Source organism: Coturnix japonica, chromosome 1, assembly GCF_054131305.1.
Source record: "Coturnix japonica strain WE chromosome 1, WE-NBRP24, whole genome shotgun sequence".
NCBI classification, from domain to species: Eukaryota; Metazoa; Chordata; class Aves; order Galliformes; family Phasianidae; genus Coturnix; species Coturnix japonica.
The window spans coordinates 11,567,514-11,595,417 of NC_140663.1; the positions used below are offsets into that span (position 1 = coordinate 11,567,514).

The 27,904-nt window shown below is 40.5% G+C and overlaps 1 protein-coding gene across 2 annotated transcripts in view; it reads right to left on the reverse strand.

Annotated features, from left to right (window-relative positions):
- Positions 1 to 27,904, reverse strand: part of RELN (reelin) — a 250,801-nt gene that overhangs the window by 165,564 nt on the left and 57,333 nt on the right. For both annotated transcript variants that reach the window (XM_015884323.3, XM_085513256.1), the window contains exon 3: positions 14,757 to 14,892. In XM_015884323.3, the coding sequence (XP_015739809.2) occupies positions 14,757 to 14,892 (136 nt within the window). The remainder of the gene's footprint in view (positions 1 to 14,756; positions 14,893 to 27,904) is intronic.

Below are 27,904 nucleotides of genomic sequence, written 5' to 3' on the forward strand. Positions count from 1 at the left end.
CCCCTAAGAAATAAAACTCATTTGTCTGCACGGACAACAGTTCCCAGACAAGAGCCCCTCATGTAGCACTGAAAAGGAGGAGAGGGAACTGGGTCACCAGAGAGCAGAACACACAACTACGTTCTACTTGTAGCAGGCTTAAGTATGTTTATCTGTCCAAATCCTGCTCTTCACTGGCTGGAGGTTGCTGGGATCTCTGAAGCATGGTTACATGGGGGACAGGAGAATGCCTGTGTGAATTTGTGTCAGATGAAAACCTCACATTTTCCACATGGGCAGCATCTGATGACATCAGTATGTAGTCACGGCCTTACAGATTTCAGTCCAGCCCTTCATAACTTCTTGAAACTAATGAGACAGCAAAGAGCAGAGGACTAAATTCCTCCCTTACTCGGCATGAGGCCCTGGAGCATGTCCAGGGAAGGGCAACAAAGCTGTAAAGGGTCTGGAGCACAAGTCTGATGGGGAGTGGCTGAAGGAACCAGGATGGTTCAGTTTCGAGAAGAGGAAGCTCAGGGGAGACTATATTGCTCTCTACAACTGCCTGAAAGGAGACTGTGGCAAGGCAGAGGTTGGCCTGTTCTTCCAGATAATGGTGATAGGACAAGAGGTGATGGCCTTAAGTTGTGCCAGGGAAGGTTCAGGTTGGATATTAGGAAAAAATTTCTTCTCAGCAAGAGTGGTGAGGCATTGGAACAGGCTGCCCAGGGAGGTGGTGGAGTTGCCATCCTTTGTGGTGTTCAAGAAATGTGGAGGTGTGGCACTGAAGGATATAGGTTAGCGGGCATGATGGGCTGATGGTTGGACTTGGTGCTCTTAGTGGTCTTTTCCAAGCTTAATAATTCTATGATTAGATGATACGGTGAGAACAATTTAGAAGTATGAAGAGATTTCAGTCAATTTATTCATTGACTTGGATTCCTGCTTGCTGAGAATGATGAAAAAAAAAATTCCACTAACAAGTTAAAGACTCCACAGAGGAGGAAACCTATTGCTGAAAAACAGTGGCAGACACACCACCATTCTTTGAAGCAAAGATGTTTTCATCGTGTTAAGTAATAACAGGGGACCTTATTTGTAAGGTCACTTCAAAATAGATTTGCCAAAACAAAACTAAAGGACAAAAATTTGCACGTAGATATTTGGAATGATGACCTAATTGCCCATGCTATTTAAAACAGAAATCTCTGGCCAACATCAACAACTCACAGAATGGTGCCAGCTCTGGGAACGAAGAGACATGGGCTCCACAGCAGGGCACTTCACCTAAAGGGAAGGTCAGCTATCTCTGGCAAGCAGGAAAATACCCAAACAGATTCATGGCTGCCGGCAAGAAAGATGCTCAAGGCTGAATGTCTGTTCTTACAAAATTTCAGATGATATCCAGTATGAATTGAGCACCACAAGGGAATCTGGTGGTATGTAGGACACAACAGCCCAGAAGAGCAGCACAGTGAGCTCCAGCTGCACCAGAGTCCCTCACTTGAAAGTTTCCTAGGCATAAAGACTCAGGCACATAGAGTTTCCATAGCCCAACCAAGGAAGACGGTCCCTCCAAAACTCCAGGCACACAGGTACCAGACCAGTCAGTCATACTACTGTGCCCCTGCCTCTCACCACTGACTCTGTGTCCAGCTTCCAGCACTGGCTCCACAATCAGTTCAGTAAATTATGGCTGTTAGTGATCCTTTCCTCTGCCTGTTCAGTAACAGACCAAATGGCAAAGCAAGGAGCCTGAAAGTATTTGTGATTAAGTTCCCACCCGGGACCAAGGATCTCCAAGGAATTTTCCTACATATTGCCCCTCATCCATGCACCAGGCAACTTCTCACAGCCAGAGGAAGGAGCCAGGAAAAAAAAGAACTGCAATGCAAAACCTAGCCAACAGATTAGATATCTAAGTTTCAACTCTTAATTCCCCCATGAGGCTGGAGTCTACATGTGTTTGCATGGATGCTTCCAGCCCACAGACTTCAGGATGTCACACTACATCACATGCAGCAGAGAATCACAGAATCATAGGGGTTGGAAGGGACCTCCAGTGATCAAGTCCAACTCTCCTGCCAAAGCAGGTTCCCTACACCAGGTCACACAGGTAGGTGTCCAGGCAGGTCTCAAGTATATCCAGAGAAGGAGACTCCACAACGCCCCTGGGCAGCCTGTTCCAGTGCTCCATCACCCTCACCGTAAAGAAGTTCTTGTGCACATTCGTACAGAACTTCCTATGCTCTAGTTTCTGGCTGTTTCCCCTTGTCCTGTCTCCACACACTACTGAAAAGAGTTTGGCCTCCCCACTTTGCCCCCCACACCTCAGATATTTATAGACCTGGATCAGGTTCCCACTTAGTCTTCTTTTCTCAAGGCTAAACAGACCCAGTTCACTTAGCCTTTCTTCATAGGGGAGATACTCCAGTCCCTTTTCCATCTTTGTGGCCCTCCTCTTTACTCTTTCCAAGAGATCTGTCCTTTTTTTGTACTGGGGAGCCCAGAACTGGACACAGTACCCCAGATGAGGTCTTACCAGGGCAGAGTAGAGGGGGAGGATCACCTCCCTCAACATGCTGACCATGCTCTTTTTAATGCACCCCAGAATGCCACTGGCCTTTTTGGCCAAGAGGGCACACTGCTGGTTCATGGCCAACCTGTTGTCCACCAGGACACCCAGGTCCCTCTCAGCAGAGCTCCTCTCCAGCAGGTCATCCCCCAGCCTGTACTGCTGCATGCAATTATTCCTCCCTAGGTGCAAGACTCTACAATTGCTTTTTTGCACTAGTTCCATCTAGCCCAGGATGGCTCTACCAAAAGCAAGCCTTGAGTAGTTCAGCTTTCTCCACCTTTGTCATGTAGGATAATGAGGGTACCCACAGCCCACACAGAGTAGGTGCTATCACTTCTAAAGCCTAATTCAGTTCTGCACATCCAGATCAGACATCGACAGACATGGGATCAAAGAATAACTTGAGTTGGAAAGGACCTCAAAGATCTTGTAGTTCCAACCTCACTGCCTGGGCAGGGTTGCCAAGACATACTTAGCAACGCATCATGCTGTGATCAGGTTTACAAGCTTAGGCTATGTGATTGCAGTGGCACAACTTGGGGCAGGTATTTCCTGGGCATCCCAAATGGCATTGGACACCGTAAAGAAGAGAGAACAAGCTTGGCTTTCCAAGGAGCCCCTCCTGGGTCTGGGAGCTGTATCATTACCTACATTCTTACATCCTTGCCATACTTGGTTTTGCTCCAGTAAAGGAAGTTGCTTATTAGCAACTGGAAAAGCCCTAATATCAGTTAGTACTATTTATAGAGGATGAGCATTGCTTTCACTCCACTGTTTTAAGGGAGCTAACTTTTCTAGTATTTGTACACATCAAAGAGACAGTACTTCCAAATGCTATCATCTTATACGACCATCTGACTAAGATGCACTTCAAATGAGTTGTTTTTTTTTTGTTTTGGTTTGGTTTTTTTTTAAATCATGTTTTTTAACTTCGGGATTTTCAGAAAATGTCATTTTCCCTTTTAATTTTGGCAATCTTACAAATTTTAGGGAAGTTTCCCAGTACTTCACATGCTGTCACAGCATCTTCAAGCTGCCTTTAGAGCTCTTCCATCATACTTTGTGAAAGAAAAAAACTTTCAGCTCATCATTACAGCAGCTGCTAATGAAGATTTCAGGGCTTTTCTTTTATTTTAATTGGTAAAGAGAGAAGGACAAATATTTTCAATAGCCATTAAACAGTACTAAATCAATGGTATTTTACACAATTTCTATAGAAGCATACAGCACATCCACTTTAATATCAAGTGAGTTAATTGTGATCAATGATACCACAGTGAAAAGCAGATGAATTCTTAATGACAAGAAACTTCACATGCCACAAAAATAGGAGCTAACAAGAAACCTAATTGCTGGATTTTTCATCTTACATCATTAGTAACTACCGCTATGTTGAAAAAAAATTAAAAGGAAAACAAGTATTTCAAAGACTTGTGGATCAATCAAATTACAGCATATAATAATAGGATTACAAAAGAAGGAGAACTTTCTTTAATATTCATTTTCCTCCATGTTATTGAGAATTTTATTTTAACAGCTGTTAGATTAATTAGGAAGTTATCATTACAGAATTCAGGGTTACTTTTTTTAAACCACTGAATACAAGACTGGAGACGTAATGACTGTCCTTGTCTCACTTTTACAACCTTTTTTGTTTGATTTGCAGATTTTAATGTGCATCATAACACCTCTCATCCAGCAGTAAGAAATTCTCTGGGGAACACTTGCAGAAAATAGTACATTGAGTCCATAATTAAAGTAATCTCTTCCCGGGCAGATGCTTCAGTTGGCTCTGTTATCACATATTACAAAAGGCATCTTGAGGCCTATAAAATGTGCAGCAAATGGCTTTGGAGATGAGAAACAGCAATTTTTCATCTAATTTTGATCCATAGACATGTAAGTACTGTATTGCTACTTTTTGGTATGGAGCCAAATAACTATTGTGGTTGTTGAAATAAGCTTGGCAGTAACCAAAATTAAAGAGTACTCCAGCTTTTATCCTCTGTCAGGAAAGCCTTTTTCTAACCATCTTTGCACTTAGCAAATAAGCATGCCATCTCAAATATGTGTATTAATGCCTACATCTGGATTTAGAAGAAAGGCTTTATGCAGCTTAACGCACCATACACATTCTCTCCATATATGCTTGTTAAAATTGTCAGTCAAATTACAGCCCTAACGTCCTCCCTGCTTTGCAAAGCAGTCTGTGATACTGATTGAAAGTGTTTCTACTGTTTATCTTTTGTGTTTTAAGGCATTTAGAACATGCTTTTTGAATGTGTAAGTAGGTTCTGCAAAGTAATTTGTTCATATCAATTATAATCCTTTGCATAAACATTAACATTGATAGGAGCTGGGTGAGCTTTTAGAGGCATGCTTTTGGTCTGTGTTGTATGTGGGCAAGATTTGAGTCTTGAGAAGCACTGGAAAAAAAGAAAACATTATTGGATTCCTTCCATGTGTTTCTTTGAACTTGCTATTTTAAACTCTTCCCAACTTTGGTTGGAAATGACATAGAGTGCTGCAAGTGCCTATTGTTTAAGGATTCAAAAATGCATTATTTCATAGAAAACATCACAATGAAACATGCACCACAACTTCGACCAAACAGCTTATGTTGAGCTAAGAGACATATTTAGAGGGGTTCAATGTATCATGTTAGATTTCTGCATTTCTATCAGAAATGAAAGACCTAAGCCACTTGAGAGGATAAAGCAGTGGGCAGTTTGGAAAGCACTTTCACAAAGCTGTGGTGGTATGTTTGTAAAATACTTGTTACCAGAAGAGTCTTTAAGCAGCAACAACAGCCAGCAAACAGCACATAAAGTACTTCAACTATTTCCTTTTAGAATTAAATTTATTATTAGTTGTACTGGTGCAACTTCTCCAAGCCTTCTCCTAGGTGACTGCTCTTCTCTATCACGAGCAAATGGAACACAATTAATGAGCAGCTACAATAATTACATCATTACGACATCCACCACTTTGCCAGCAGTATGTCATCATTATGAAAGTGGGTGCCACGCTGTATTTGAGACTTCTGCTCCTATGACTGAGCTGCGGAGGAAAAGTTACTGCTGAAGTGCTACCCCTACCCCATAAAGCTCTATCCTGATAACACTTTTATAATATAGATGTTGATGTTACAGAATAATTATATTTTATTATTTATTCCATGTTACTATTTGTTGTCTAATCATTAGTAACAGATTAGGGGAAATATATGCCCTGTTGCTGAGCACAGTTTAAATAATCGTGTAAGACTGTCAAAACAAATATGACCACTCTGTAACTTAGTTTGAGTTCACGGTCATTCTGACTACTGAAACCCAATTTCTCCCATCATATGAACAGCGGGATTTGATGTAATGTTTTTGATATCTTCAAGAATTGTTTCTTGTTTGTTTTTAGACTTCTGTTACCTTTAGGTGAGAGGATAATACCTCAGTATTGAAAAAGAGAGAAAATAATTTTTCTTGTCATGTTGTTGTATTACAGTTACCCGCTTCCTTAGTTTTCTCCTTCCATATTTATACACACATGAAAGTCTTGCTGGATACTACACACCATGAAATACTACTTTGTAGATTTCTCTACTAGAGTTCATCCAGATGAACAAGGAGAGAAAAGTGAGTCAAGCTTGCTTGAACTAGGAATAAGGACAGAGCATCCTTATATGTCCTCTGCTGCTTGAAATTAGGCTTCTGTGTATACGAGTAATTTGAAGACATTAAAAAAAAACAACCAAACAACAACAACAAAAGGCAAAAATTCTGTCTATGCCTTTGATGACAGCATGGACATGCCTGATTGCTCTGCTGGGTCAAGGCCAGTGCTCAGTATCTTGCAGTATTGAGCTCTTCACTAAGTTATTCAGTAATAGCCCCTTGCAAGAAGTCAAGTTCTTTCCAAAGAATTATACAGACAATACACTTATCTCAAACTCACTCATGCACTAGACATTTGTTGTACTACCCACTCAAGAGACAGCATTGAAATGATCAGACTCTCTCCTGTCACCCAGGGGGACATTCCAGAGCCACAAAGGCTTCCATGCACAATGTTTGTTCATAGGAACTGCCTACAGTACTTAAATTTAGCTTCCCAAAACATCTACTACAATTGTTCTTTTCCCTTGCCTGCAAGTAAGGCTTTTATACACTGTATATTTATTCCTACAGAAGGGTTCTGTGTGTGTTAATAGCTTACACTTCACATAACCAACATTTCCAGAAGAATTCACAAAAACTATTTCACGCTGATTTCATTAAACATACTTCTTCTGAGATCTCATTTTAAAAGGTTTGTTATCAATCAATTGTTGGCTGTCAAAAAATGTTTCACTCAGTTCATATTACAGAGGAAAACCTACTAGTAGAAGCAAATTGTTGGAGTGTGTGTAATATATTTTATATTCTGGTCATGCTTTCAAAATTAAAGCATCTTGGGAAGAAGGGAAGAAAAAGCACCCCTTTCAGTGAAACAAACATTTATACTCTTTAACTAAAATATGTTTGAAAAATAACCCTGAGGTTAAATTCAAGGGAGAACAAAACAAAATTCAAGGGAGAATTCTAAACACAATTACTGATAACTGTATTGTAGATTGCAAATTGATGGCCTCGTGCAGAAAATAATGGGTACATTGCACAGAATCTAATCTCAGCTTCTAGAACTGCCAAATGAACATTTGTAAGAAGGGGAAGTAATTCTTACAGTGCTTGTTTTATTATTTAGATAATACCAGCAGAAGTGAATTTCATTTTCTTTCACGAAGAAAGTGGAAGAGCCCTATATGGAACAATGCCAAATTCTTAACAGAGTAGCCAAAGGCCATACTAAGTTGCTTTCTGCTATTATACACTACAATTATCTAATATATTAAAACTGAATCCTAATATTGAACCATCTTGCGGTTTTCTATTCTGACACTACTCAGTGTTGAAAGGTTTATGTTTTTTCTCATCTTTTGAATTGAACCCAACTTATCAACTGAACTGTCACCTGCTTTTCTTCTTTTAAACACACACTCATTTATTCATTCTTCCTGGATTTGTTAATTCTGCTTTTCTTGCACCCATGCAGCATGAAGGGCCTGCAATAGCAAAAGGCCAGTTCTCTGCAAGATTGGAAAAAGTGTTAAGCACTGGATATTCCTCTTGTTTTGATGAACATTTAGTAGGATTGTCACTCTTCTAAGATGATATCAAACAGTAAGAAAAAAAAGCAAGACTTGAACTTCACAAAGCTGCCTGTTCTACTTATTCACTTCAGCATTTTTCCACTGTTGAGCAGCCAACCCAGTAGAAATTCCTGACATGGACAAACACACTGACTATTGACAGAGATGGGGAGGAAGGACTATTTTTTCTTCACGTGGTATTTGTTGATTACGTTTAGGCAGCTGAGTTTGTCTGGGTGGGATGCAGATCCAGTCTAAAACCCTTAGGAGTCTGTAGAAAGGTCTGTGTAGAAACTTGTTAGCTAGTGATCCACTACAGTTAGTGAAGACCTAAGGTTTGATTCTGCTTCCTGACCATATCTGGAACCATTTGGGATGTCCAACGGAAACTACTAGAGGTAACTCCCTCTAAATGTAAATAAAGCTGGCTGTCAGGTCTCACACGCCTGCAGTTCTGTAACTGGGTTGCACCTCAACTAACTATCAAAGGAATTAGAGATACTTGGTTCACTCATAGATACCTATTGAGAGATATGTATATATCTATCCAAAGCTGAAACTGAAAAAGCATTTGAGGAGTTGAAATTGGTGCAATCAGCTAGCATTGTCCATCACAGTTTTCTTCTTTTACATTGAACTCTCTTGAATACTCCCTCATTACAGTATACTTTGTGCTAGAACATAATGATGTTTCTGAAAATACACAGAATTCCTCACTGGTCTTCTCTGTTTGCATTGTCACTGCATAAAAAAGGCAAAAGAGAGACAAAATAGACAAGGAAACTGTAATTCTCCACAATCAGCTGGGTCTATGTTGCTTGGGGTCATACTCAGAATGAGTCACAGTGATTCCATGCATAGTGTTTGATTTCACTGGGAAATTAACAAACGTGGAAGATGAAGGAGGTAATCTGGGCACCACATCAAAATAGGACACAAGCAGAGCCAAGATCTGAATGAAACACTGGCTTGTGATTTTCAGAATGTTACACATAATGCTGATTGACATGACAACAATGCCTCTCCCCAGGGAAGTGGAAAACATAGCAAAGGAGCAATTTTTCTTCATAGTTTCACAGTTCCACTACACCAGCACACCAGAAGGAACAGTTGATGAGGATTTTTATAAGCAATATGGATACGTCATATCTACCTCAACTGCAAATAAGCGCTGTTACTTTGTGCTCATACAATCCTTGTCTCAGACGGGGCTACTTATATACCAACAGCAAAAAGACTGATGGTAAATACCCTGCTTCACTACTACCTTCCAATAAACGTCAGGAAGATGCTGACACAGCAAGCTGGTGCTTCACAGAACCCAGAGCCAAGGCCACCTATGGTGTCCATGTGCTTTATGAGATGTTCTTTAAGTGACCGCAAATGTTACAAATCATAGCAAAAAACAGGATGCTATGAACAACTCTGATTCTTCCTAAGAATGCAAGGAATAGAATCTATATGATCATATATTCAAGAGTTGAGTGATACATAAATACAAGCAACCTTTGTTTTGATATTTCCTATTTTCTATTTACATTTTTAATACCTGTCTGTACTTCCACTGAGTATAAACAGTCATATACCTAATTTTGAAGTTACTCCTCTGCATTTCTTTCATTTGAGGGTGGGTTTTAGGTTGTGGGTTTCGTTTCTTTAAAAGAAGTGAAAGAGAACAGCAAACATTGCCTTAAATGTCTGTTTAGCAAAGTGGTTTACCGGGAGAATGTGACTTCTTCCAACAATATATTCCTCCCCCCACCCTAGTAGTAGGTATACTATAGAAGATTATATAATCTTGAATGTTTATTCAAGATTTCCATAATTCTTATCATAGGTTTTCTGTAAATGCTTTAAATAGGTAACCAAGCCTCTCAATCACAGTCTTTATGTTCTGTAGTGTTTGTGTAGCGTGATATTTCAAGTACATGCACTGGCACAGCTGCCAGCTCCTAGAAACCAGCTTAAATCTATGGGCACAAAAAGACTGGTTTGGGAAGAGGGTACTTAAAATTTCCCAGAAAGGAGTTGTATCATCAGGTGATTGTGGGGAAAAAGGTGTACTCAAACAATAACAACACATCTCCTTCCTTGGATGTTTCTTCCAAGTATCTTTCAATAGCTCAGCTGTTTGCCACAGTACTGAGGCCCAGTCTGTGCCCCCGAGCTGTGCTGGGAACTAATGCTCCTGCTCCAGAAGTGATACACCTTGCTTCAATTCTCCTACCCCTGTCTGCATAGGTGGACACTGCCACTAATTAGATGCCATTACGCAAGTCTAGTTCAGTTCAGCTCTGGCAAACAGATATAAAACAGTCTTAAAGATCAAAATACCTAAAAAGCTACACTGTGCAGAATTTAAATCTTGCAAATTGATAAGTATATTTCAAAAGCTTTCTACTACTACTAGAAATTGCAGTGTACATACATATAAATAACTGGAATTAGAAGATACTTGTCTGACGACAAGGAAAAAAAAAAAAAGCTATATCTTAAAAAAGCACTTATTTTCCAAATTATATTCTATAGCAACCTATTGTATTTAATACAGTAGCTGGAACTTCTGCAGTAAGCCATGCTGGTGCTCAAAACACAGTATGCTCTTGAAATTTGGGTCAGCTTCATTACTTCCACAAACAAGGAAGTTAAGCCATCTATAAACATATGGGCTTAACAACCTCAGATGCAATGCTGCATATCACCCTGTCATTATCATCCCCACAGCAGGATGGGGTTTAACTGGGTGAGGGTGAGCTTTGAGTAGAAACTGCAAACAGCGAGACCAAGCTGAAGGCTCATGAAGATAATGCTCTACAGATTTCCAACAATCAGAGAAATCCCTTGTTAGCACAAAGGAGGGCCTGCTGTTTTGGTGGCCCTGTGCCAGGGCCTCACTGCCCTCTGAGTAAAGAATTTCCTCCTAACATCTAACCCAGATCTCCTCTCTTTTAGTTTAAGACTATTTTCATCTTGTCCTATCACTATCTACCCATGTAAAAAACAATAACAGTCAATCTCTCTCACGCTTATAAGCTTCCTTTAAGTAATGGAAGTCTGCAATGAGGTCTCCCCAGAGCCTTTTCTTCTCCAGGCTGAACAAACCCAGCTCCCTCAGTCCGTCTTCACTGACAGTCTCACCTTTGACTGAGAAGCATAGATGTAGTAAATGGGAATTTTCCCAATGATGTCTATGGGATTTTGACATCCCCGTAGGGATTAAGATTTTCTTTAATATTGGTAGTACACTGTAAATCTTCAGTTTCTATCAAGTTGCTTAAGATTACCAGAAATTTAAGCAATATAATCTGTTTAGTCTACTTTAACAACTAAACGTGCTGTTATTTCCTTTCCCAGACCTTTTTGTTTAGGCACGTCAGCAATAAATATGCTTCTGACAGAATGTTACAAAAATAAGAAATCATAACCAAGACCAAATAAGTGAGAAATTACACTTCAATATATGATTCAGAAAAGAAAGAAGATAAAATATTCCAGCTCTACACTTTCCTCATCCCAAACCAAGCACTAACATGTAAGATATCTATCTACATTGGAGGGAGAGGCTAGAATGCTCTCACTGACATTAACTTATATGAATGACTCTAACTTGAGCTCTGAGTATTTTAGCCTTTGGGCCCATTTGTCCATGGCCCTCCAGGAGTAAGTCAATAGCACTTCCATAACAGCTCATTGTGCAGAGGCCCAGGGAGATTCGCCTGGTGACCTCTGTCCAGCGCCTCCTGGGAAGTATCCAGAGAGAGGTGTCAGCATGGCAAAGCTTGCGCTGCCAGAGCTGGCACTAATTAATGACCTTATTATCCATCCTGAGAGAGGTCAAAGACTAACGAGCTGAGCTGAATGACAGATACATTTGCAGCAGCATAGGAGGCTCTTAGCTCTGCCACATTGTTGACAGAGTTCATAAATTACCACCCAGGTACCTTTGTGAATACCTTTATGTTATATTTAAACTAGACACGTAGTTAGTGCCAAGCGTTGAAAAGTCTTTTTAAGTTAATCTTCTGTGGAGGAGTGAGTGGAAATGAACAAGGAAAAGGCAGTTCTCTGAAGTCAGAGAGCCATGCAAGGCAGGCAGCCTAGCACAGCACAAAGCAGTAGCTTTGTTTTCTGTAGCCAGGGATTTGGTAGGCATGGGAAGCACCAAACAGATATGGGTTGCACTGTTTTGCATATTCTCAAGGAGAAATGAACAACAAAGAGCATCCTTATGGGATGGAAGTCTGAAAAGTCTCAGAGCAATGGCTGGCTGGGACAGGTTGATCAGGACTGTCTGCAGTGCCAGGAAAGGCACTGTTGGTGTCTCATTACCCAGACTGCTGACATCCTTATGTTGACATGAGTGCTGCAAGTTATAGCCTCAGGTAAATCCAGATTTCTGTGCATGTTCTATACACCATAGCATGATTAAAAACTGTATCAACACAGTCTAACCAACACTGCTTTCAAATAGGTGCAACTGCACATTATGGCTATGACAGGCAATCAGGAAATGGTTTCAAACTAAGAGAGGGAAGATTTAGATTGGAAAAGATTTTTCTATTATAAGAGTATTGAAGCACTGGAACAGACTGCCAAAAGATATGTGGGTGCATTGACCTTAGAAACATTCAAAGTGAGGCTAGATGCAAATCTGAGAAACGGCCCTATTTGTAGGTCTCCCCATTCATTACAAGGGAGTTGGGCTAGAAGACCTTTAAGAGCTGCTTCCAACTCAAGCGATACTATGATTCTATACTATAGATACTATATTACGATTCCAAAGCAGTTCAATGCTAACCTAACCTAATCCCCACTGGCGCCAGTAATGAACATTCCATTGATTTCAACATAGGGAAACACCTACTGCCTCAAAAAACATTCCTTCAATTTCATTTACATGTGAATAAGCAGCCACAGCACTACTCATATTTCTACAGAACTGTCTATAAGCTCTTCTTCAGCAATAACAAACAGAAAGCCATTTGCTCAAAAACGTAGGCGTAACGCTGTAATGTGTCAGAAAGCACAGCAATGACAGTCCCAGGCTGCAGCAAGTGCAGTTATTTTCAAATGTGGCAGCCATAGAAACAAAAGAAAGAAACTGCTTACCCTTAGAAAGCCTCACACAAGGATCTCTAGCAAGACAGTCTCCACTGCCAACTCTTAAATGAGGTCTGGGAAGGGGTGGATTCTATTTCCACCCTTCCAGTCACTCAATGCATTGCATACACCTGAGCTCCCCTGGGCTGGCCCTGCCTTCCCACCAGGTGCTCAATCACTGGTTCAGGCTGTGCCACATTTCTGTCACAGGATGTCTGTTTATAAATTGACTTTAAAACTTGCAATAGAAGGCCACGTATCTTTAAAAAAAGTGGGACCAACAATTGTTTCTTGAATGCACAAGACAACAACAAAGAAAGGGAATGACCAAGAGTATGAAGAAAAGATTTGCAGTTCATCTCACTTTTCTCACGTACCTACGAGAACAAAATTTAGTTACTACAATTTGACCAACGAAGTTAATTATGCATCCTTGTAATTCCTGTTTAAATAGGTAAAGTCCAAACATTTTCTATCTTAATAAGGGAGCTGATGGATTTCCTTAGTCCAAGTGCAACTATTTTGTTGAGGCTAACTTTTCTAATACAGAATTCACACAAAGCAGTGGCAGTATTTCCTCCAAAATTTCCACGGATTTGACTTGTATCAAATAATGAATGGGGAATCTTACATAACATAAACAGCTTATCTGGTGCGTTGTAGAAATTAATGAGAAACAAAATTCTGTCACTCATCTCAAATATTTGTTTCCCAGTTCACTGTTGGACATTTAGAATAAAACGAGACCTAAAGATAAAAATGTCTTGGCATTGTCATTGCCGCTAATAACATATTGTAACAAAACAAGCAACAAAACTGCATTGTGGAGGAAAAGGGGAATATCAGACATAGATCAGTCAATCAGCAGGTTCTGTGATCACTATCAGCAACTCATCTCCTCAAAGAAGGAAGAAACTCACTTTTTGTGTTTTCCCATACATTAAACAATAAAGCAACTTGTTTATACTGGGACACTTACCTGCGGCTTCCTAGAAAGAAAGGAAAAAACGCACATTGAGAGCAAGATTTCTTGGGATAATCAGGGCGGTCACCAAAGTGCACAGGTCTCACACTGAAATACTGTGACCATTGACTTCTCTAACTAGGGAGCACCCTGGCTTTTTGTCTGTGAATGGATCAAGTTTGAAGTATTTTCTGCTTTCGGTTCTATTCTACGTACATATTTTTACCTCATATCTACCAAAATTCTGGGAGAAGTAGAAAAGAATTTAAGGTAAAATATACTAATATGTATATTGTAATAATATTAAGTTGTGTATTTTGTGGGCACTTGATAAAGAATTAAATTATTGTACGCTGACTTGGGTATTTTAAAAAAATTACCAATAAATCCCTGAAAGTAATCTTTATTTCTGAGGTTGTAAATGAGCAGAACTAAGCAGAAGGTAAAGTGTTTTTCACCAGGAACTGTTAATATTTGAATGTGAGTATTCTTGACTGCTTGTGCTTTATGGTGAGGCTCACAATCTGAACAACATCATGAGAACTTTGTGAGGTTCTAACTCTTACTGAATGCAACAAGTAGAAAAAAAATAAAAGGTCAATGCAAATGTGCTGTATTCTGAAAAGTTCATTGATATGACTAATAACTAAGCGGAATCATTTTCTATTGAAATGCCAGTCTTGATGCACTTATACCTTATTTTTCTGATGGCACACTACATTATAGAACACTGTCTCCTTCTTCTACGTTTAGACATATGAAGTCCCAGTACACACAAACTTATCAATCAGAAAGAACTCAGTAGTTTTTCTTCCAAGTAAAGTCTACTCTTAACAGGACCATTGTGCAAGCGTAAACTCCTAGTACAAATGGGTTAAAATCATTTTGTTGCCTCCAAAATGGTTATCTTCTTTGGCTATAGGAACCATACGTGCTGTAAATATACGTACATGAAGTTCACGCAGCCCGTCCCTGCAGGTGGAGCAATCCAAACAAAACTGAGATTGGTGGTTGGGAGGTGACTCACGTGTGACGCGACCACACTGCACATGAACTGATTTCCAAACTGGTGGTCAGACATAATTCCTACAAGAAAGACACAGGGGAGATAAACAGTAACACATGTTAATGGCTCTTTGCATGGTGCTAACAGATAGAGTAATACATCTACCATGTGTTTCATCATGGCAATATGCAATGTGAAAAGCCAAGAGTATGCCACAGACTAATTAGAATTAATGCCAATGAAAACATTGGATCTGGCCTTTGCTTGAGCCAAGGCTGACTTTGGCTTCATGTACTTGCTGTCATTATTCTTTATGAGCCCAATACCAGAGGAATTATTTGCATTTTTAAAGGAGAAAGGTGGACTGCAGCTGCTGTAAATCAGTGTTACTCCATTAACTGATTTACATATATTATCAATCTGAAAGAAAATAAAATCTGAAGGAGAAATCTCATGTTTTAATTAGCAAAATGAAGCTGATAGAGAAAGGTGTTATCTTTTAGTAGACAGGCACATCTACTTGGAAAAAAAAGCAGATGAGCTTTTGTTTAATTTACTCTTCTGATCTGAAATAAAAGCAGCAGCTTTCAACAGCTTTACCAGTATGCTCTCCTTTGAATTTTTTGTTTTTGAATTGGCCTTTAATATATGGATGAATGTAAATGTCTTCTGTTAATCATCCTCTCTGGAATTCACTCCAGTTCATCATTAGATAAAAGAACTGTATTTTTTTTTAAACAAAACTAACAAAAAACAAACACCTTCCCCACCCCCCAACAACAACACAACAATTATGACACCAATCTTCTTCCCCCTTGGAGTCCTTCTGTAGTTTCCTACAGATCAGAGAAAGCATGGTTGTTTGTTTAGCACCCCCAGGCTTAAAGTCAGGCAGTCTTACCTAAATGGATTACTACACCTTTAATCTCAGCACATTAAACAATAAATATTAAAACTATTCTTTTGAATGTGCTTTTTAGAAGAAAATGCCTTTTTCCCAGTGACTTCAAATATTGATCCTTCAGTTCAAAGAATAGTTCCATGGGCTAAAACACTGCTAATAGGATCAGAGGAAGAGCAAATAGTAGCAGGTGCCTCCGTGCTCCAGAAGGTGACTGTTAGCTGTTATGTTGCTTGGAAAATTTATAGTAGCTGGGTGTGAGGAACAATTTCTTCTCAGCAAGAGTGGTGAGGCACTGGCACAGGCTGCCCAAGGAGGTGGTCAAGTTGCCATCCCTGGAGCTGTTCAAGAAAAGGGTGGATGTTGCACTGAGTGATATGCTCTAGAGCTGTCAAAGGCATGGGTTTGTGGCTGGACTAGATAATCCTAGTTGTCTTTCCAACCTTAATGGTTCTGTAATTCTATGATTCTGTGATTTCTTACAGTCCCTTGCTGTACTTCAAACAACAATAGATAAACAAACCTTTCTTTGCCTCTCAGAATCCCCAACAACTGTTTTTGACAGCTGTTCTGAAATGCAAACCCAGCAGATCCTCTTAAACCTTTCCTCTTAAACACTTCCACGAGTGGAGGAGTTTGCCCACAGAAGCCCTTCACTGCAGAGGCAGATGAATCTGCTCCCCCTGTGCCTCCCCCAGAGGCTGCCAAAGCAATTGGGAGGGACCTTGAGAGGAAATTGCCAAGTGTTTTACAGATCGAAAGCAACATATGAAATCCCACTTGGGCTTGTGAGAGCCATAGCTCAGGTTATATATCTTGTTTGTCTTGGGGGCTATTACATTCTAAACCTGCTTCAGTTTTGAGGGAGAAATGAAGCCACAGCCAGTATAAGTATTCTGTCCCAGGAATGACAGGAGTGGGTGATGGCAGTGATGGCTGTATCTTTTACAAATGAACACAGCCCTCACACGCAGGCTTTTTCAATTAGTTCCCCACTGATGCATGCACAACGTATTCCGTCATTCAGGATGCTACACAGCTCAGCGCAAATTCCCTGCAAATGGAATCACAGAATTATGGAGTCATGGAATAATTTGGGTTGGAAGAGACTTAAAAATATTAAGTTCCAAGTGCTTGTCATGAGTGGGGATAGATCTTATTGAGTTGGGTTGGCCACAGTGAAGGCTCAGGATTCTCAGGATGGGAGCCTCACATCTGGAGAGCAGTGGTAGGGAAGCCCAGGGTGATAGATTTTTACTGACTCATTCTAGTTTACTGCATGATAGCAGGTGCATGACCATCTCTTGTCAGTCTACACTGACATTTTAAGGTTTTATTTGCCACCCTTGACTAATTGGGGTGGTGGCATTGTCAAACAAACAAACAAGCAAACAAACAAAACATATACAGAGACAGATGTGTCAAAAAATATGCCCAAGGATATATATACACCCTTGCAGAGCATGTAGTACTTAGGCAACTGTTTTGATTTGCTGAGAGTGAAAGATGAAATCTGTTTCTTTCCCGAAGCTGGGGGACTTAGGCTTCTCTCTAAAGTTTTGGCAATACCCAGTGACTTCGGAGTGTGGGACTTTATCTCCAGAACCTATATAGGGCACAAGCTCATACATAGCAGCATCCCTGGTTGCTTAATGGGAAATAGAACCAGCTAAAGGCTTTAGCAGGCAATTTAAATAACAGATATTTTGAGGGGAGAAACAGGAACAGCACTTCAGACTGAAGAAATCTCCCTTTCTTCAGAGCCAAGTACAAGAGAAGACAAAGACTGCCCTACCCACATCCTGCAGCCAGGGATAGGCACACCAGCTTGGGAAATGTGACTGTTTTCCTTGGCAGCAACTCGTGAGTTAATGAATTCCCTAGGTTTCAAGGCAGTAGACTGCAAAAATGTGTCTAATACATCAAACATGCACAACATCTGTGGAGAATTTATTTTCCCTTTGACTTACAGTTTATAAAAAGAACAACTTTTCAGCGACAAGAATAAATTCTAAACAATGAAAAGAAACTCATTCAGAATTTTTGAAGACAAAAATGTCAATGAATTGCAAAGAGAATACTCAAAATTCTGTGTTACAATTGCATCACAGTTTTGGCATTATATTTTATTAACAGTTTATCAGGATAATTTTTACAGTAAAAACTATCACTCTTTATCTGTTGGACCTCTACTGGGAATGTCAAACTCTACTTTCGATTCAGTGTTTTTAGGGTATTTCATGAAAATGAAGTATTGATACTTCATGGAAGAACACAGAGATGCTTAAAAAACCTTACTCTGAATGAGACTTAAAACCAAAAGATTCATACTGAAAAGGGGAGCATGAAAACAACAAAACATCATAAAAATGTGAAAGATGGAAGAATGCAATTAATGCCAAGAACTTATTTAAATAGAGAAGAAAAAAGAGAGAGAAACTGTTATTTCCTCTTCTTGCTACCAGCTTTCTGGTAGCACCTTGCTATGTAAAGCAGCACTTCCCTTCTCCATTCCCCCTCCAACCAGGCAAGCTGCTTCCTAGGCTGAATGCTAGGCCCTAGACATATCTTAGGAGAAATGTGAAACGAGCTTCTTCCACAAAGAAGAAACTGAGAAATGACAGCTCTGGTTTTATTGCAGCTCTCAGAACAAATATATGTCCTTCATGTGCCTCAGAGCATGCCTTCTTGAGGTATTTGGCTCAAGTCCACACTGTCCTATGGACCATGTCCTGCGTGCCAGTGCTGCCATATCCATTCCAGTCTGGTGTTTCAAAGAGTAAGAATCTTAAGGTAACATCTTAAGATTTGTCTGTATAAAACACTCTAAAGCCTTTTGGAAATAACCAATGTTGCCAGCTCACTTAATCCCAGAATGCTCAAAAGCTAGTTACCATGCCATATCCACAGGTCTGAAATGTGCTACATGCAAAGACACCAGGAAGATCTCTTGGAGTGCCTTCTCCCTTGTTTTTCTGGTGTATATTCATCATACTGAGGTGTTCCAGACGCCTGCACTTTTCAGCTACTCCATCCCCTAAAATTTCTGAGCCTTTAGGAGTCCCAGTAAATTCATTCCAGTCCCAGACATGTTTTGTACCTGTGAACAACACTGCTGGGAGAGGAACCAGACGTGCTCAAGCCCTCTCAAGATTTAACTCAGCAGCTGTTTTTATTGCATAAATTTTCAAAAATGTGCTTAGCCCTATTCAACCCACTCTTTAGAGTCCCTGAATGAAAAAGCCTCTATGTGAAGAGGTAGATTTCAAGAGGTAGATCAAACACAAGAAATCCAGACGCAGAGAAAGCTTTTTGAATAGCGAATATAATGTTATGTCCGATGACAAGTCCATTGCTTCAATCTTTGCATGTGAAAAATTATTCTACTGGTAATCACAGTCATTATTAGAGTGTTAGTGCTAATTCAGGAAACTATTGTGCCTCTTTCAGAAGGTGGTATGCAGGAAGGTGAACAAGATACAAAGATGCTGTTTTAGTGGCCAGCAGACATCCAGGCAGTTCCTCAGTTCTTGAGAACTTTAATCTTGGTGTGAGCCTTCCCCAAAAGAGGAGGGAAAGAGGATAGGAACTGTTCTCTCAGTTGGACCCCTGGAAGCCAAAAGATAATCTTTTCTTCTGGCAGTGCTTGGGAAGCATCCAATAGTGCAGACAAATGCAGTAAAATTAACATTCTTTTCTGCTTCCTAAATCTGAGAAATGTGGATCTTGTAATAATTCTGATTTACATGATGTAACTACATGAGGTTTCTTATTTAGAAAGCAGTTTCCTAAACCAATAATTTACACAAGTATCTCATCTGCATGTCAAAGTCCTCAGCTTAACATCCGTGGTAAGTCTCAATAGGATTTCCTGCACTGAACCAGATGGTAGGTAGCCAGCCATTTCTTATTTGCTGTACGAATTAAGGATGATAGTAGGAAAGAGGATTAATGTTAAACACAGGTGTAAGATGAATGACTACAATTTGATTTTGCTGCCTCTAAATTGATTATCATCTGCTACACATTTCCATTTTCAAAGTATTGCATAATGGTGACAGTAAAATGCCAAACATAAAATATTTATGAAATACCAAGAAAATAAAGCTGTAAGTGCTAAATCACTCCAGGATCTTTGGGAAAGTAATCATTTCTGATTTACAGATAATAAAAATAGACATCTTCAAATGATCTTTCATAATATGAAGGAAGGAGCTGTGGATGCAGGACAGGTCCTTAGGACACCCCTGGGCAATCTGATCTAGTGGTTGGCAAGCTCATCCATGGCGGGGGGGTTAGAACCCATTGACCTTGCGGGTCCCATCCTACCTAAGCCATTCCATGATTCTAAGACACCTCAGAATCAGGGTCCTCCTGAAGCAGCCCAGAACATGGCTTTTTCTGGAGGCCAATTGAGAGCCCTGCACCTCTCTGCATCATCTGGGAGCAGAAGAGGCTGTGCAGCAGCTGAGCAGTGAGCTGTCAAACCTGAATTCACAGCAATCCAAGTGCAGGCCCTAAGGAAATTTTTAGGCTAGGATTGGTGCACTGGATGTATATAGGCTCTGAGTGCATTTCACAGCTTCTGGGGCTGCAGATTTCAGACCATATTTCCAGAGCCAGACACCTCCCTTTCTCCTAAGTCCTTTCTGGTCCTCACCTGCATATCAGACATAAAAACAAAATATGTCTTTTCACCAAATGCCCTAGCAAGTGAAGCAATGGTTTATTTTTGGTTGCTGGAAGAATATTTCAGCAGTGTCTTTAAACTATTCTGAAACCTTTACAGGATTCTGAATTAAGTTCTAAAGCTCTGTGTAGAAGAATAGGTATAAAGAAAATCAAATACATATGTATATGTACTTATAATATATGTGCGTGTCTAAGAAAACCATCAGCAGTTCGCACTTAAAAGGATGACTGGGAGTAAAGAATTATCTGGGGTTGGCAAATACCCAGTTGTTTCTAAAAGATGAATATGCATACACAATTATGAGCTCATTCTGCGACCTGTACAGAAGACAAGCAACCTTCTATAGGCAGCTGAACTACCCACAAAAGTCCCTTCAAAGTGAGTAATGGTGCAAAGTCTGGCCCTAAGTGAGCTGCGCTCACTGAGCCAAAAGATGAAGTTACCAATTGATTTTTTTTGATTGATTTCATTCTGCTTCACAGGAAAAACGCATCTTGTTTGATAGCAACAGACTGCTAAAGCGCTTGGTGGCCCCTGTGATCAGTTAAGGGTCAGGGTGATTTGATAAATTATTGAAGAGTATGAAGAAAGAAAAGACTGTAGGCTGTGGTCTTCCACCAGCAATATATTGCCTTCATCTTTCTTGAAGTCACGCATGTATTTAACTGTCATTATTACTGCTTTATCATTAAATAATAGATTATTTCATCCTATGTTGGGGAAAATACCATCCACAAACTAGAAGTAGAAAAAGAACAAATAGCCATATAACAACTTAATAAAGGCTGTCACTAAAATCCTTAACTCCTTTTGTGGTCAGGAGCCAAGTGGAGCCTGAATGCAATGTACAGAACCCCTGGGGCACTGCTGTGCTGAGCAGCTGGGGACGGAAGTATTTATTTTACAAAATATTGAATGTATTTTCTTCATAGTCCTGGAAACAACAATTTTCTGCAAGTTTGCATCTGAATTACTTTCACAATTTGGAACCCAGGTCAGGACTATTTAGATGCCAGCGAGAGCAGTGCTTTATGTTCATGTTTTTTGAGTACTTCCTGAAGGGAACACTTCACTTGGCGTGCAGGTTTGCAGGAATTAGCCTCTAATATACAGATTTACAAAACTTGCTCTGAAAGGGAGAATATATATATATATATTTTGCTCAATCTCCCTTTTAATGCTTTACTTTTAAGTGATCGTTAATCAAAACTTTTGAGCAGCCTTTTGTTAGAAGCCACTTAAGGGTACCGTTTCATGTTGGGGATTTATGAGCGCCAGTCTCATTAAACCTAGCAGAGGTTACACATATGGAAATTCTAGTGCACGGGGAGGAGAATATTGCCTTTCATTTGCATAATTCCCCAAGAAGCTGAATGAGCCCCTTGTGTAGCTATGGGCTGTGAGAGGCAGGGGCGGGGCTGCAGCCTCTGGGTGGGTTTGGGTGGCGCTGGAGGGGGAGAAGAGGGCAATTTACAGCTGAAGCCCAAGTGTTCCATAGAGAGCAACATGGGAATAAGTGCTCCAAGGCAAGTAGATTTAGTAACAGTAAACAGGGGCCAGCAGTAATATAAATAGAAAATGCTAATAAGCTTCTGTGTTGCTGAAGTACAGAAGAAAAAACCCTTCTCAAAGGCTTGAGCCAAAATCTATTTTAAATGTTCACTAACAGCTCTAGCATGTTTTATAATAGTAACTTTTGTATTTTTCTTTATAGAAGCTGTTAGGCTGATACCTTCATCCTGTACTAGATTTTCATAGGTCTATTTTAGCAATGCATTCCAGCTCACCCTCTTGCAGGAGAGCAGCTGTCCCTGCTTTGCACCTGCTCTTTTTAAAATGTTTTTGTGTTTGGTAGGTGAGTGTCTCATCCATACAGACAACTCCTGCACAACTTCCCACAGCTACTGCATTGCTCTGAATCCTTCCACTCCACCATACCTTAGCACGCATCCCAGAAGCCAATCATTGGACTCATCACTGGATTGGGTTTATGTCAGCAATTGGTGTGACAAGGGACCACCACGCTGAACTGTCAGGCATTGCTCCCACCTGTCTCATTCCCAGGGCCATGTGACAATTCAAGAAGGCAGCGCTTAAGATACAGAAATTGCTCTAAAAATTTAGAGTAGAAATGAAACTGCAAACTGATAGAACAGCCCTGATCTCCTTCTTACACAGAGCCTCACACTGACCAGACCACCCCAATCCATGGCCAAGGTAACATCCAATGGAACATCACTGTGCAACAGCAAGAAAACAGCTGCACACCTCAATACCAATGTAACTGCCCAACATTCATTTACAACATTGGTAAGTTCTGGTTACATCTACAATCCTTTACAGAGCGTTACCTTCCAGAAAAAAGAATAATCTTCACAGCAGAGTCCAGCTGTGCCAGGCTGAGTGATTTCTATAGGACAACACCCAGTCTTTGGCTGTACTGTTGATGGCAACACATCGTGATATCCTGGTTGCTTTTCCACAGCCTGGTGTGACTAATTGGGATAATGGCTTCAAGGTTTTACCTACAAAACCCTAAGACTCTTTTTAATTTATTTTTAATGAACTTAATAGTTGCTAGCAGCAGTTTGCCTTGTAACGCATTTCCTCCTTTTTGATCCTTTGCCTGTAGACATCTTCTGCATATGCCCACATTACCATCACTGTCTCAGTCACTGAAGGACGCACTCAGTGTCGGTATCTTCTTTGCGCTGTCCCTAATTATACTTTCTATCTCTGTTATTGACATAAGCAGTGAACTCTGATGTTTAAAATTGATAGTTTCCTCCAAAGCAAATTATATCAGTCAAACCAATCAATAAGGATGCCTTCCTAATGAACCCACAGGGACCTCCATGGAAATTGTTCTACAGATGGAGAATTTATCATTTGCAGACATCATTTGTTGCTTTGCAGTGATGCTATTATGCAAATTGTTTTGTTCTGTTCCACAATTTGTTATGCAGATATCTGAAAGTGAACCTATAAATATGAATTGTGCACAGGCACCTCAAAGTGTTCCTCACCAGCGAGAGACTGTCCAGGTTTCCCATCTCCATAAATGATTTTAAAAGAAAAGACAGGAGATTTAGGTTGGATGTTAAAAGGAAAGTCATTATTCAGAGGGCAGTGAGGCCCTGGCACAGCTGCCCATATAACTGTGGGTGCCCCATCCCTGGAGGCACTCAGGGCCGGGTTGGATGCGGCCCTGAGCAGCCTGAGCTGGTGGGGGGCAGCCAGTCCATGGCAGGGGTTGGGACTGGGTGGGCTTTAAGTTCCCTTCAAACCCAAACCATTCCACGATTCTATGACTCCCTCTGGGCTTGCAGTTCATCAAGGACTGTGTGCTGTAGTTACACATCTACATGGGAAGAGCTGGCTACAAACAAAAGAATCTGGTTTTATCTTTTTATGCACAAAACCAAAGAGCCATTACAGTACACACAGTGTGAAAATACCAACTATAGTGTCTGCAGCACTCAGTGAAGAGCAGGACTTTGCAGGGAGCCGAATGACTTGACAAATGCATTTCACTGAGTAGTTCAGCAGTGACACAGAAGATCTTTTTGTGGGTTGCATGAAGGAATTCAATGAAAACTGTTGATCTTCAGGAGTTCTTTCTTTGAAATTATGCTGAGATTCAGCACCACTGGCTAAAAGCTACCACTATCAGTGCTCAGGTCACATTAACCACGGATGGGAGTACAGTTTTGCCCACTGAATGCACACTCCACAAGCACTGTGAAGCTTACCAAGACCTGCTGGGTACACTTCTATATCATGACTAATCTGTTAGACTCACAGCTTTGATCAGCAAGCAAGGTGTCCCCTCCATGCTGAGTCATTAAGGTTAGAAAAGACCACTAAGATCATCTAGACCAACCATCAACCCATCCCACCATGCCCACTAACCATGAGCCACATCTCCATATTTCTTGAACACCTCCAGAGATGGTGACTCCACCATCTCCCTTGACAGCCTGCTCCAATGCCTCACCCCTAGTACAACTTAAAGCCATTACCTCTCATCCAATCATTGTTACCTAGAGAAGAATCCAACCCCTATCCTCTCTGACTTTCTTTCATCACTAGATGTATCAGTTACATCAGAAATAAAAATCACAATCTAAGAACTCACAAATAGTCGTTTAGGTTCTTTATTTATCTTTAACATCCTTTTCTATAATGTCTGCAGGACAAAACAGAAAACTGAAACTGGATAACTGCAAAATGTGGCAGTCATTTTTCCCTTTCCCTTGTGAAATGGGCAACAGTTTACTTTTCCTACTGATCTATCTTAAAACTGCTGTGATCCCACCCTTTGTCACTTTATGCTGCATCTCCCCCACTAACCAACAAGGCACTGTCATGCTGAGAATACTGCACTGAGCAGCTAATAATGGAAGGAACAGCATTCCCAGCAGCCTGAATTTCCACAGGGCCAGCAGAATGGTCACATTAAGAAGCAAACTCGTCAGAATACATGCTACAAGCTAACAAATGTCAACAGCAGCAAAACCATCATGGGAAAAAAAAAAAAAAAACCCACAAAATTTTGTACACAAAATCAAGCAGGAATAATTACAGCCAGTAGGGCCAAAGGGTTAAAAAATTATTTTACACATTCATTTCCATATTAATACTTCTAACTTCAGTGATAAAAAAATCACTAGTGAGAACAAGTCTGGTGCAATGCCCTTCAGCCAAATGGTATATATTTATACATACATACCACAGACAGAATACTGTACTTCCATGCTTTTATTTCTATCTGACAACACATACTGTAACAGTTAAGAGTAGAGAGAAAATAGAGAAGAAAGTAATTCTGCATTTCATTCCTTTGCCTGGAAATTACCCCTTCTAGACAAAATACTATCAATCACAAATAGGCAAGAACACTTTCAAATCAGATATGAACAAAGCAAATAAAGGTTGCCAAGAACCAGAAACCCACTTGTAAACTGTCATTCAACATCAACAGTAATTCTGGGGAAAAAAAGACTGCTGTTCTTGACGTCTTTTCCTTGAAAGACCAGTCTACTACTAAATCTTAAAGGCTGAACTGCAGACATTTCATCCTCAAGTAAGGATCTTATAATACCATATATAAGATATATGGTATATAATACCATGCAGGACTCAATAGTGTCCCAGCGCAGACAGTGAGGGGTGGTGGTCCTGTGCACGTCTTGCCTACAGACCTCACAGCTTCGTGGCTCAAATATACTTTCCACCAGCCAAAGATTATAGAATCACCACAGAATGGCTTAGGTTGGAGGGAAACTTAAAGTCCAGCTCTAACGCTCTACTGTGGCCAGGGCTGCCATTCACCAGATTGTCCAGGATCCCAACCAACCTGGATTTGAATGTCTTCAAGGGTAAGGCATCTATAACTTCTCTAAGCAGATGTGCCAGTGCCTCGTTGCTCTATGAGTAATTAATTTCCTCCTAGCATCAAACCTAAATCTCCCCTTTTTTAGTTTAATGCCTTGTCCTGTCACTATTGGACCACGTGAAAGTTCAGCCTCCCTCCTGTTTGTAAGATCCCTTTAAGTACTTGAAGGCCACATTGAGGTCTTCTCAGAACCTTCTTTTCTCTGGGATGAACAGTCACGACTCCCTCAACCTTTCTGTATAGGGGAGGTGCTACAGCCCTCTGATCATCCTTCATGATCTCCCTGAAACTGTGGATTACCTCAGCTTTGATCAGGCACCTGGGCCTACACTTTTTGGAAGACAAGATGTATTTTAAAAGAACTTACAGAAAGAAATTTTAAACCAGTAAAATATATTCACATCTAGAGACTGGTCAGTGTTCACTTGGAAGCAGCTAATGATACACTCATGAAAAAATTGTGTGCAACAGAGAGTACAGAGGCTACACATCCTCCAAACCACCCCTATGGCATTGTTGGCAAGAAGAAAATTACAGGTAGTGCTATGGGATTATGAGGACAAAACTAAGCAAGTGATCACCTCTAAATGGTCTGGATTGTATTTCAAGATCTGGGACAGAATTAGGAAAAAATACATGGTCTGTGACACATAGGGGTCAGTGACACGGGAGGATCCTGGGTACTCCCACTGATGCAAGTCTACACTTGGACACTATATTCAAACTTGAAACATAACTCAGTTCCATGAATGAACGCTTAGCTGCAAGCCTTCTGCTGGTTAAATACTCCAAGATCTTATAGTTTTAGAAAAGGTTTAAAAAGTACAGTAAGTCAAAGCAACACACCAGAGAGTTGCACAAGGGAGCAGCAGTCCCATTGACATATAAGGGGAAGGATAAAAATATGAAGATCAAGGCATGGCCCTGCTTTTTTATCTGCAAATCTGCAGGAAAAATAGCCCAAATAGCTGCAGCCCTACAAGGCTTTTTTGTTGTTGTTGCTTTGCAGATAATGAAATCAACAGAAAAGTGTGAGGGCAAAGTGACAAAATTAACTCTCAGTCTCAAGGTCTCAACTACATTTTTTTCTTGTTCAGAGCAGATTAATAATTCAGAAAATGAGCAGGTTTTCTAATTTCCATTAATCAGCCCTGCTACGTACAATTGATTTGTTTTCTCAGTATTATTTCTAAATACTTTGCAGGTCTGATGCGATCTCACACTGTACCATAAGTTTTCACAGATATTAACCCTTCTTCTTATGCACATGTTCTCTTTGGACATCCATGTGGTGCACAGGGCTGGTGTAAAACATCTATGAGTTTATCAACACAATTAGAGCTTCTGGCACTAGTATATAACCAAAAGGATGCTTTTTGGTAAATAACAAGCTTGTCACATCTGAATAGATTAGGGAGTTTCCAGCTGACGTACCGACATGGGCCAAACACACCAGATATTTTAGTCTGGAAAAAATGAAATGACTGCTCACAGGGTATTTCAGCACTCCTTGAATGCAGTGAACAGAACAAGCTGGAAAAAGTACACTGTATTGAATAAACTGTGCTGCTTGGAAAGACTGACAATTTCATGTGGGTCAATCCAGATGGAGACAAAACTGCTCTGGAGTGAGCTGAAGGAATTGTGGTGGCCTCCTGAGTAAGCTGCTCAGTGTCTACAGATATGCAAAGACTGGAAAGAGCCAGGAATGCCCCCACATCCCACATCCCAAGGCTGTGCCCTTCCAGGAATGGCAGCTGGGTAACCATACTGAGTACCTTGGATTGACCAACACCAGTGAGATGCTGCAAGCCTGAGCAGGCTGCCCTGAAAGCTGACCACTCTCTCCTCTCCCATCCATGCACTCACACTGAGGGAATTTCATAGCCCTTGACATTCCCCCTGCCAGTTAGTTTTTAATTACTAATTCAAAGTCAGTTAGAGGTATTCTCTATCATTCCCCATTGGTTAGGATACTTTCTGGAGCAGTAGGAGATGTAAATTTGGATATTCTCAGACAGAAGAGAAAATTGACTCCCGTGTCCTTGGTGACCACTTCAGCCACTGAGACTTAGTTTAGAAAGGAGACATTCCCCCAGA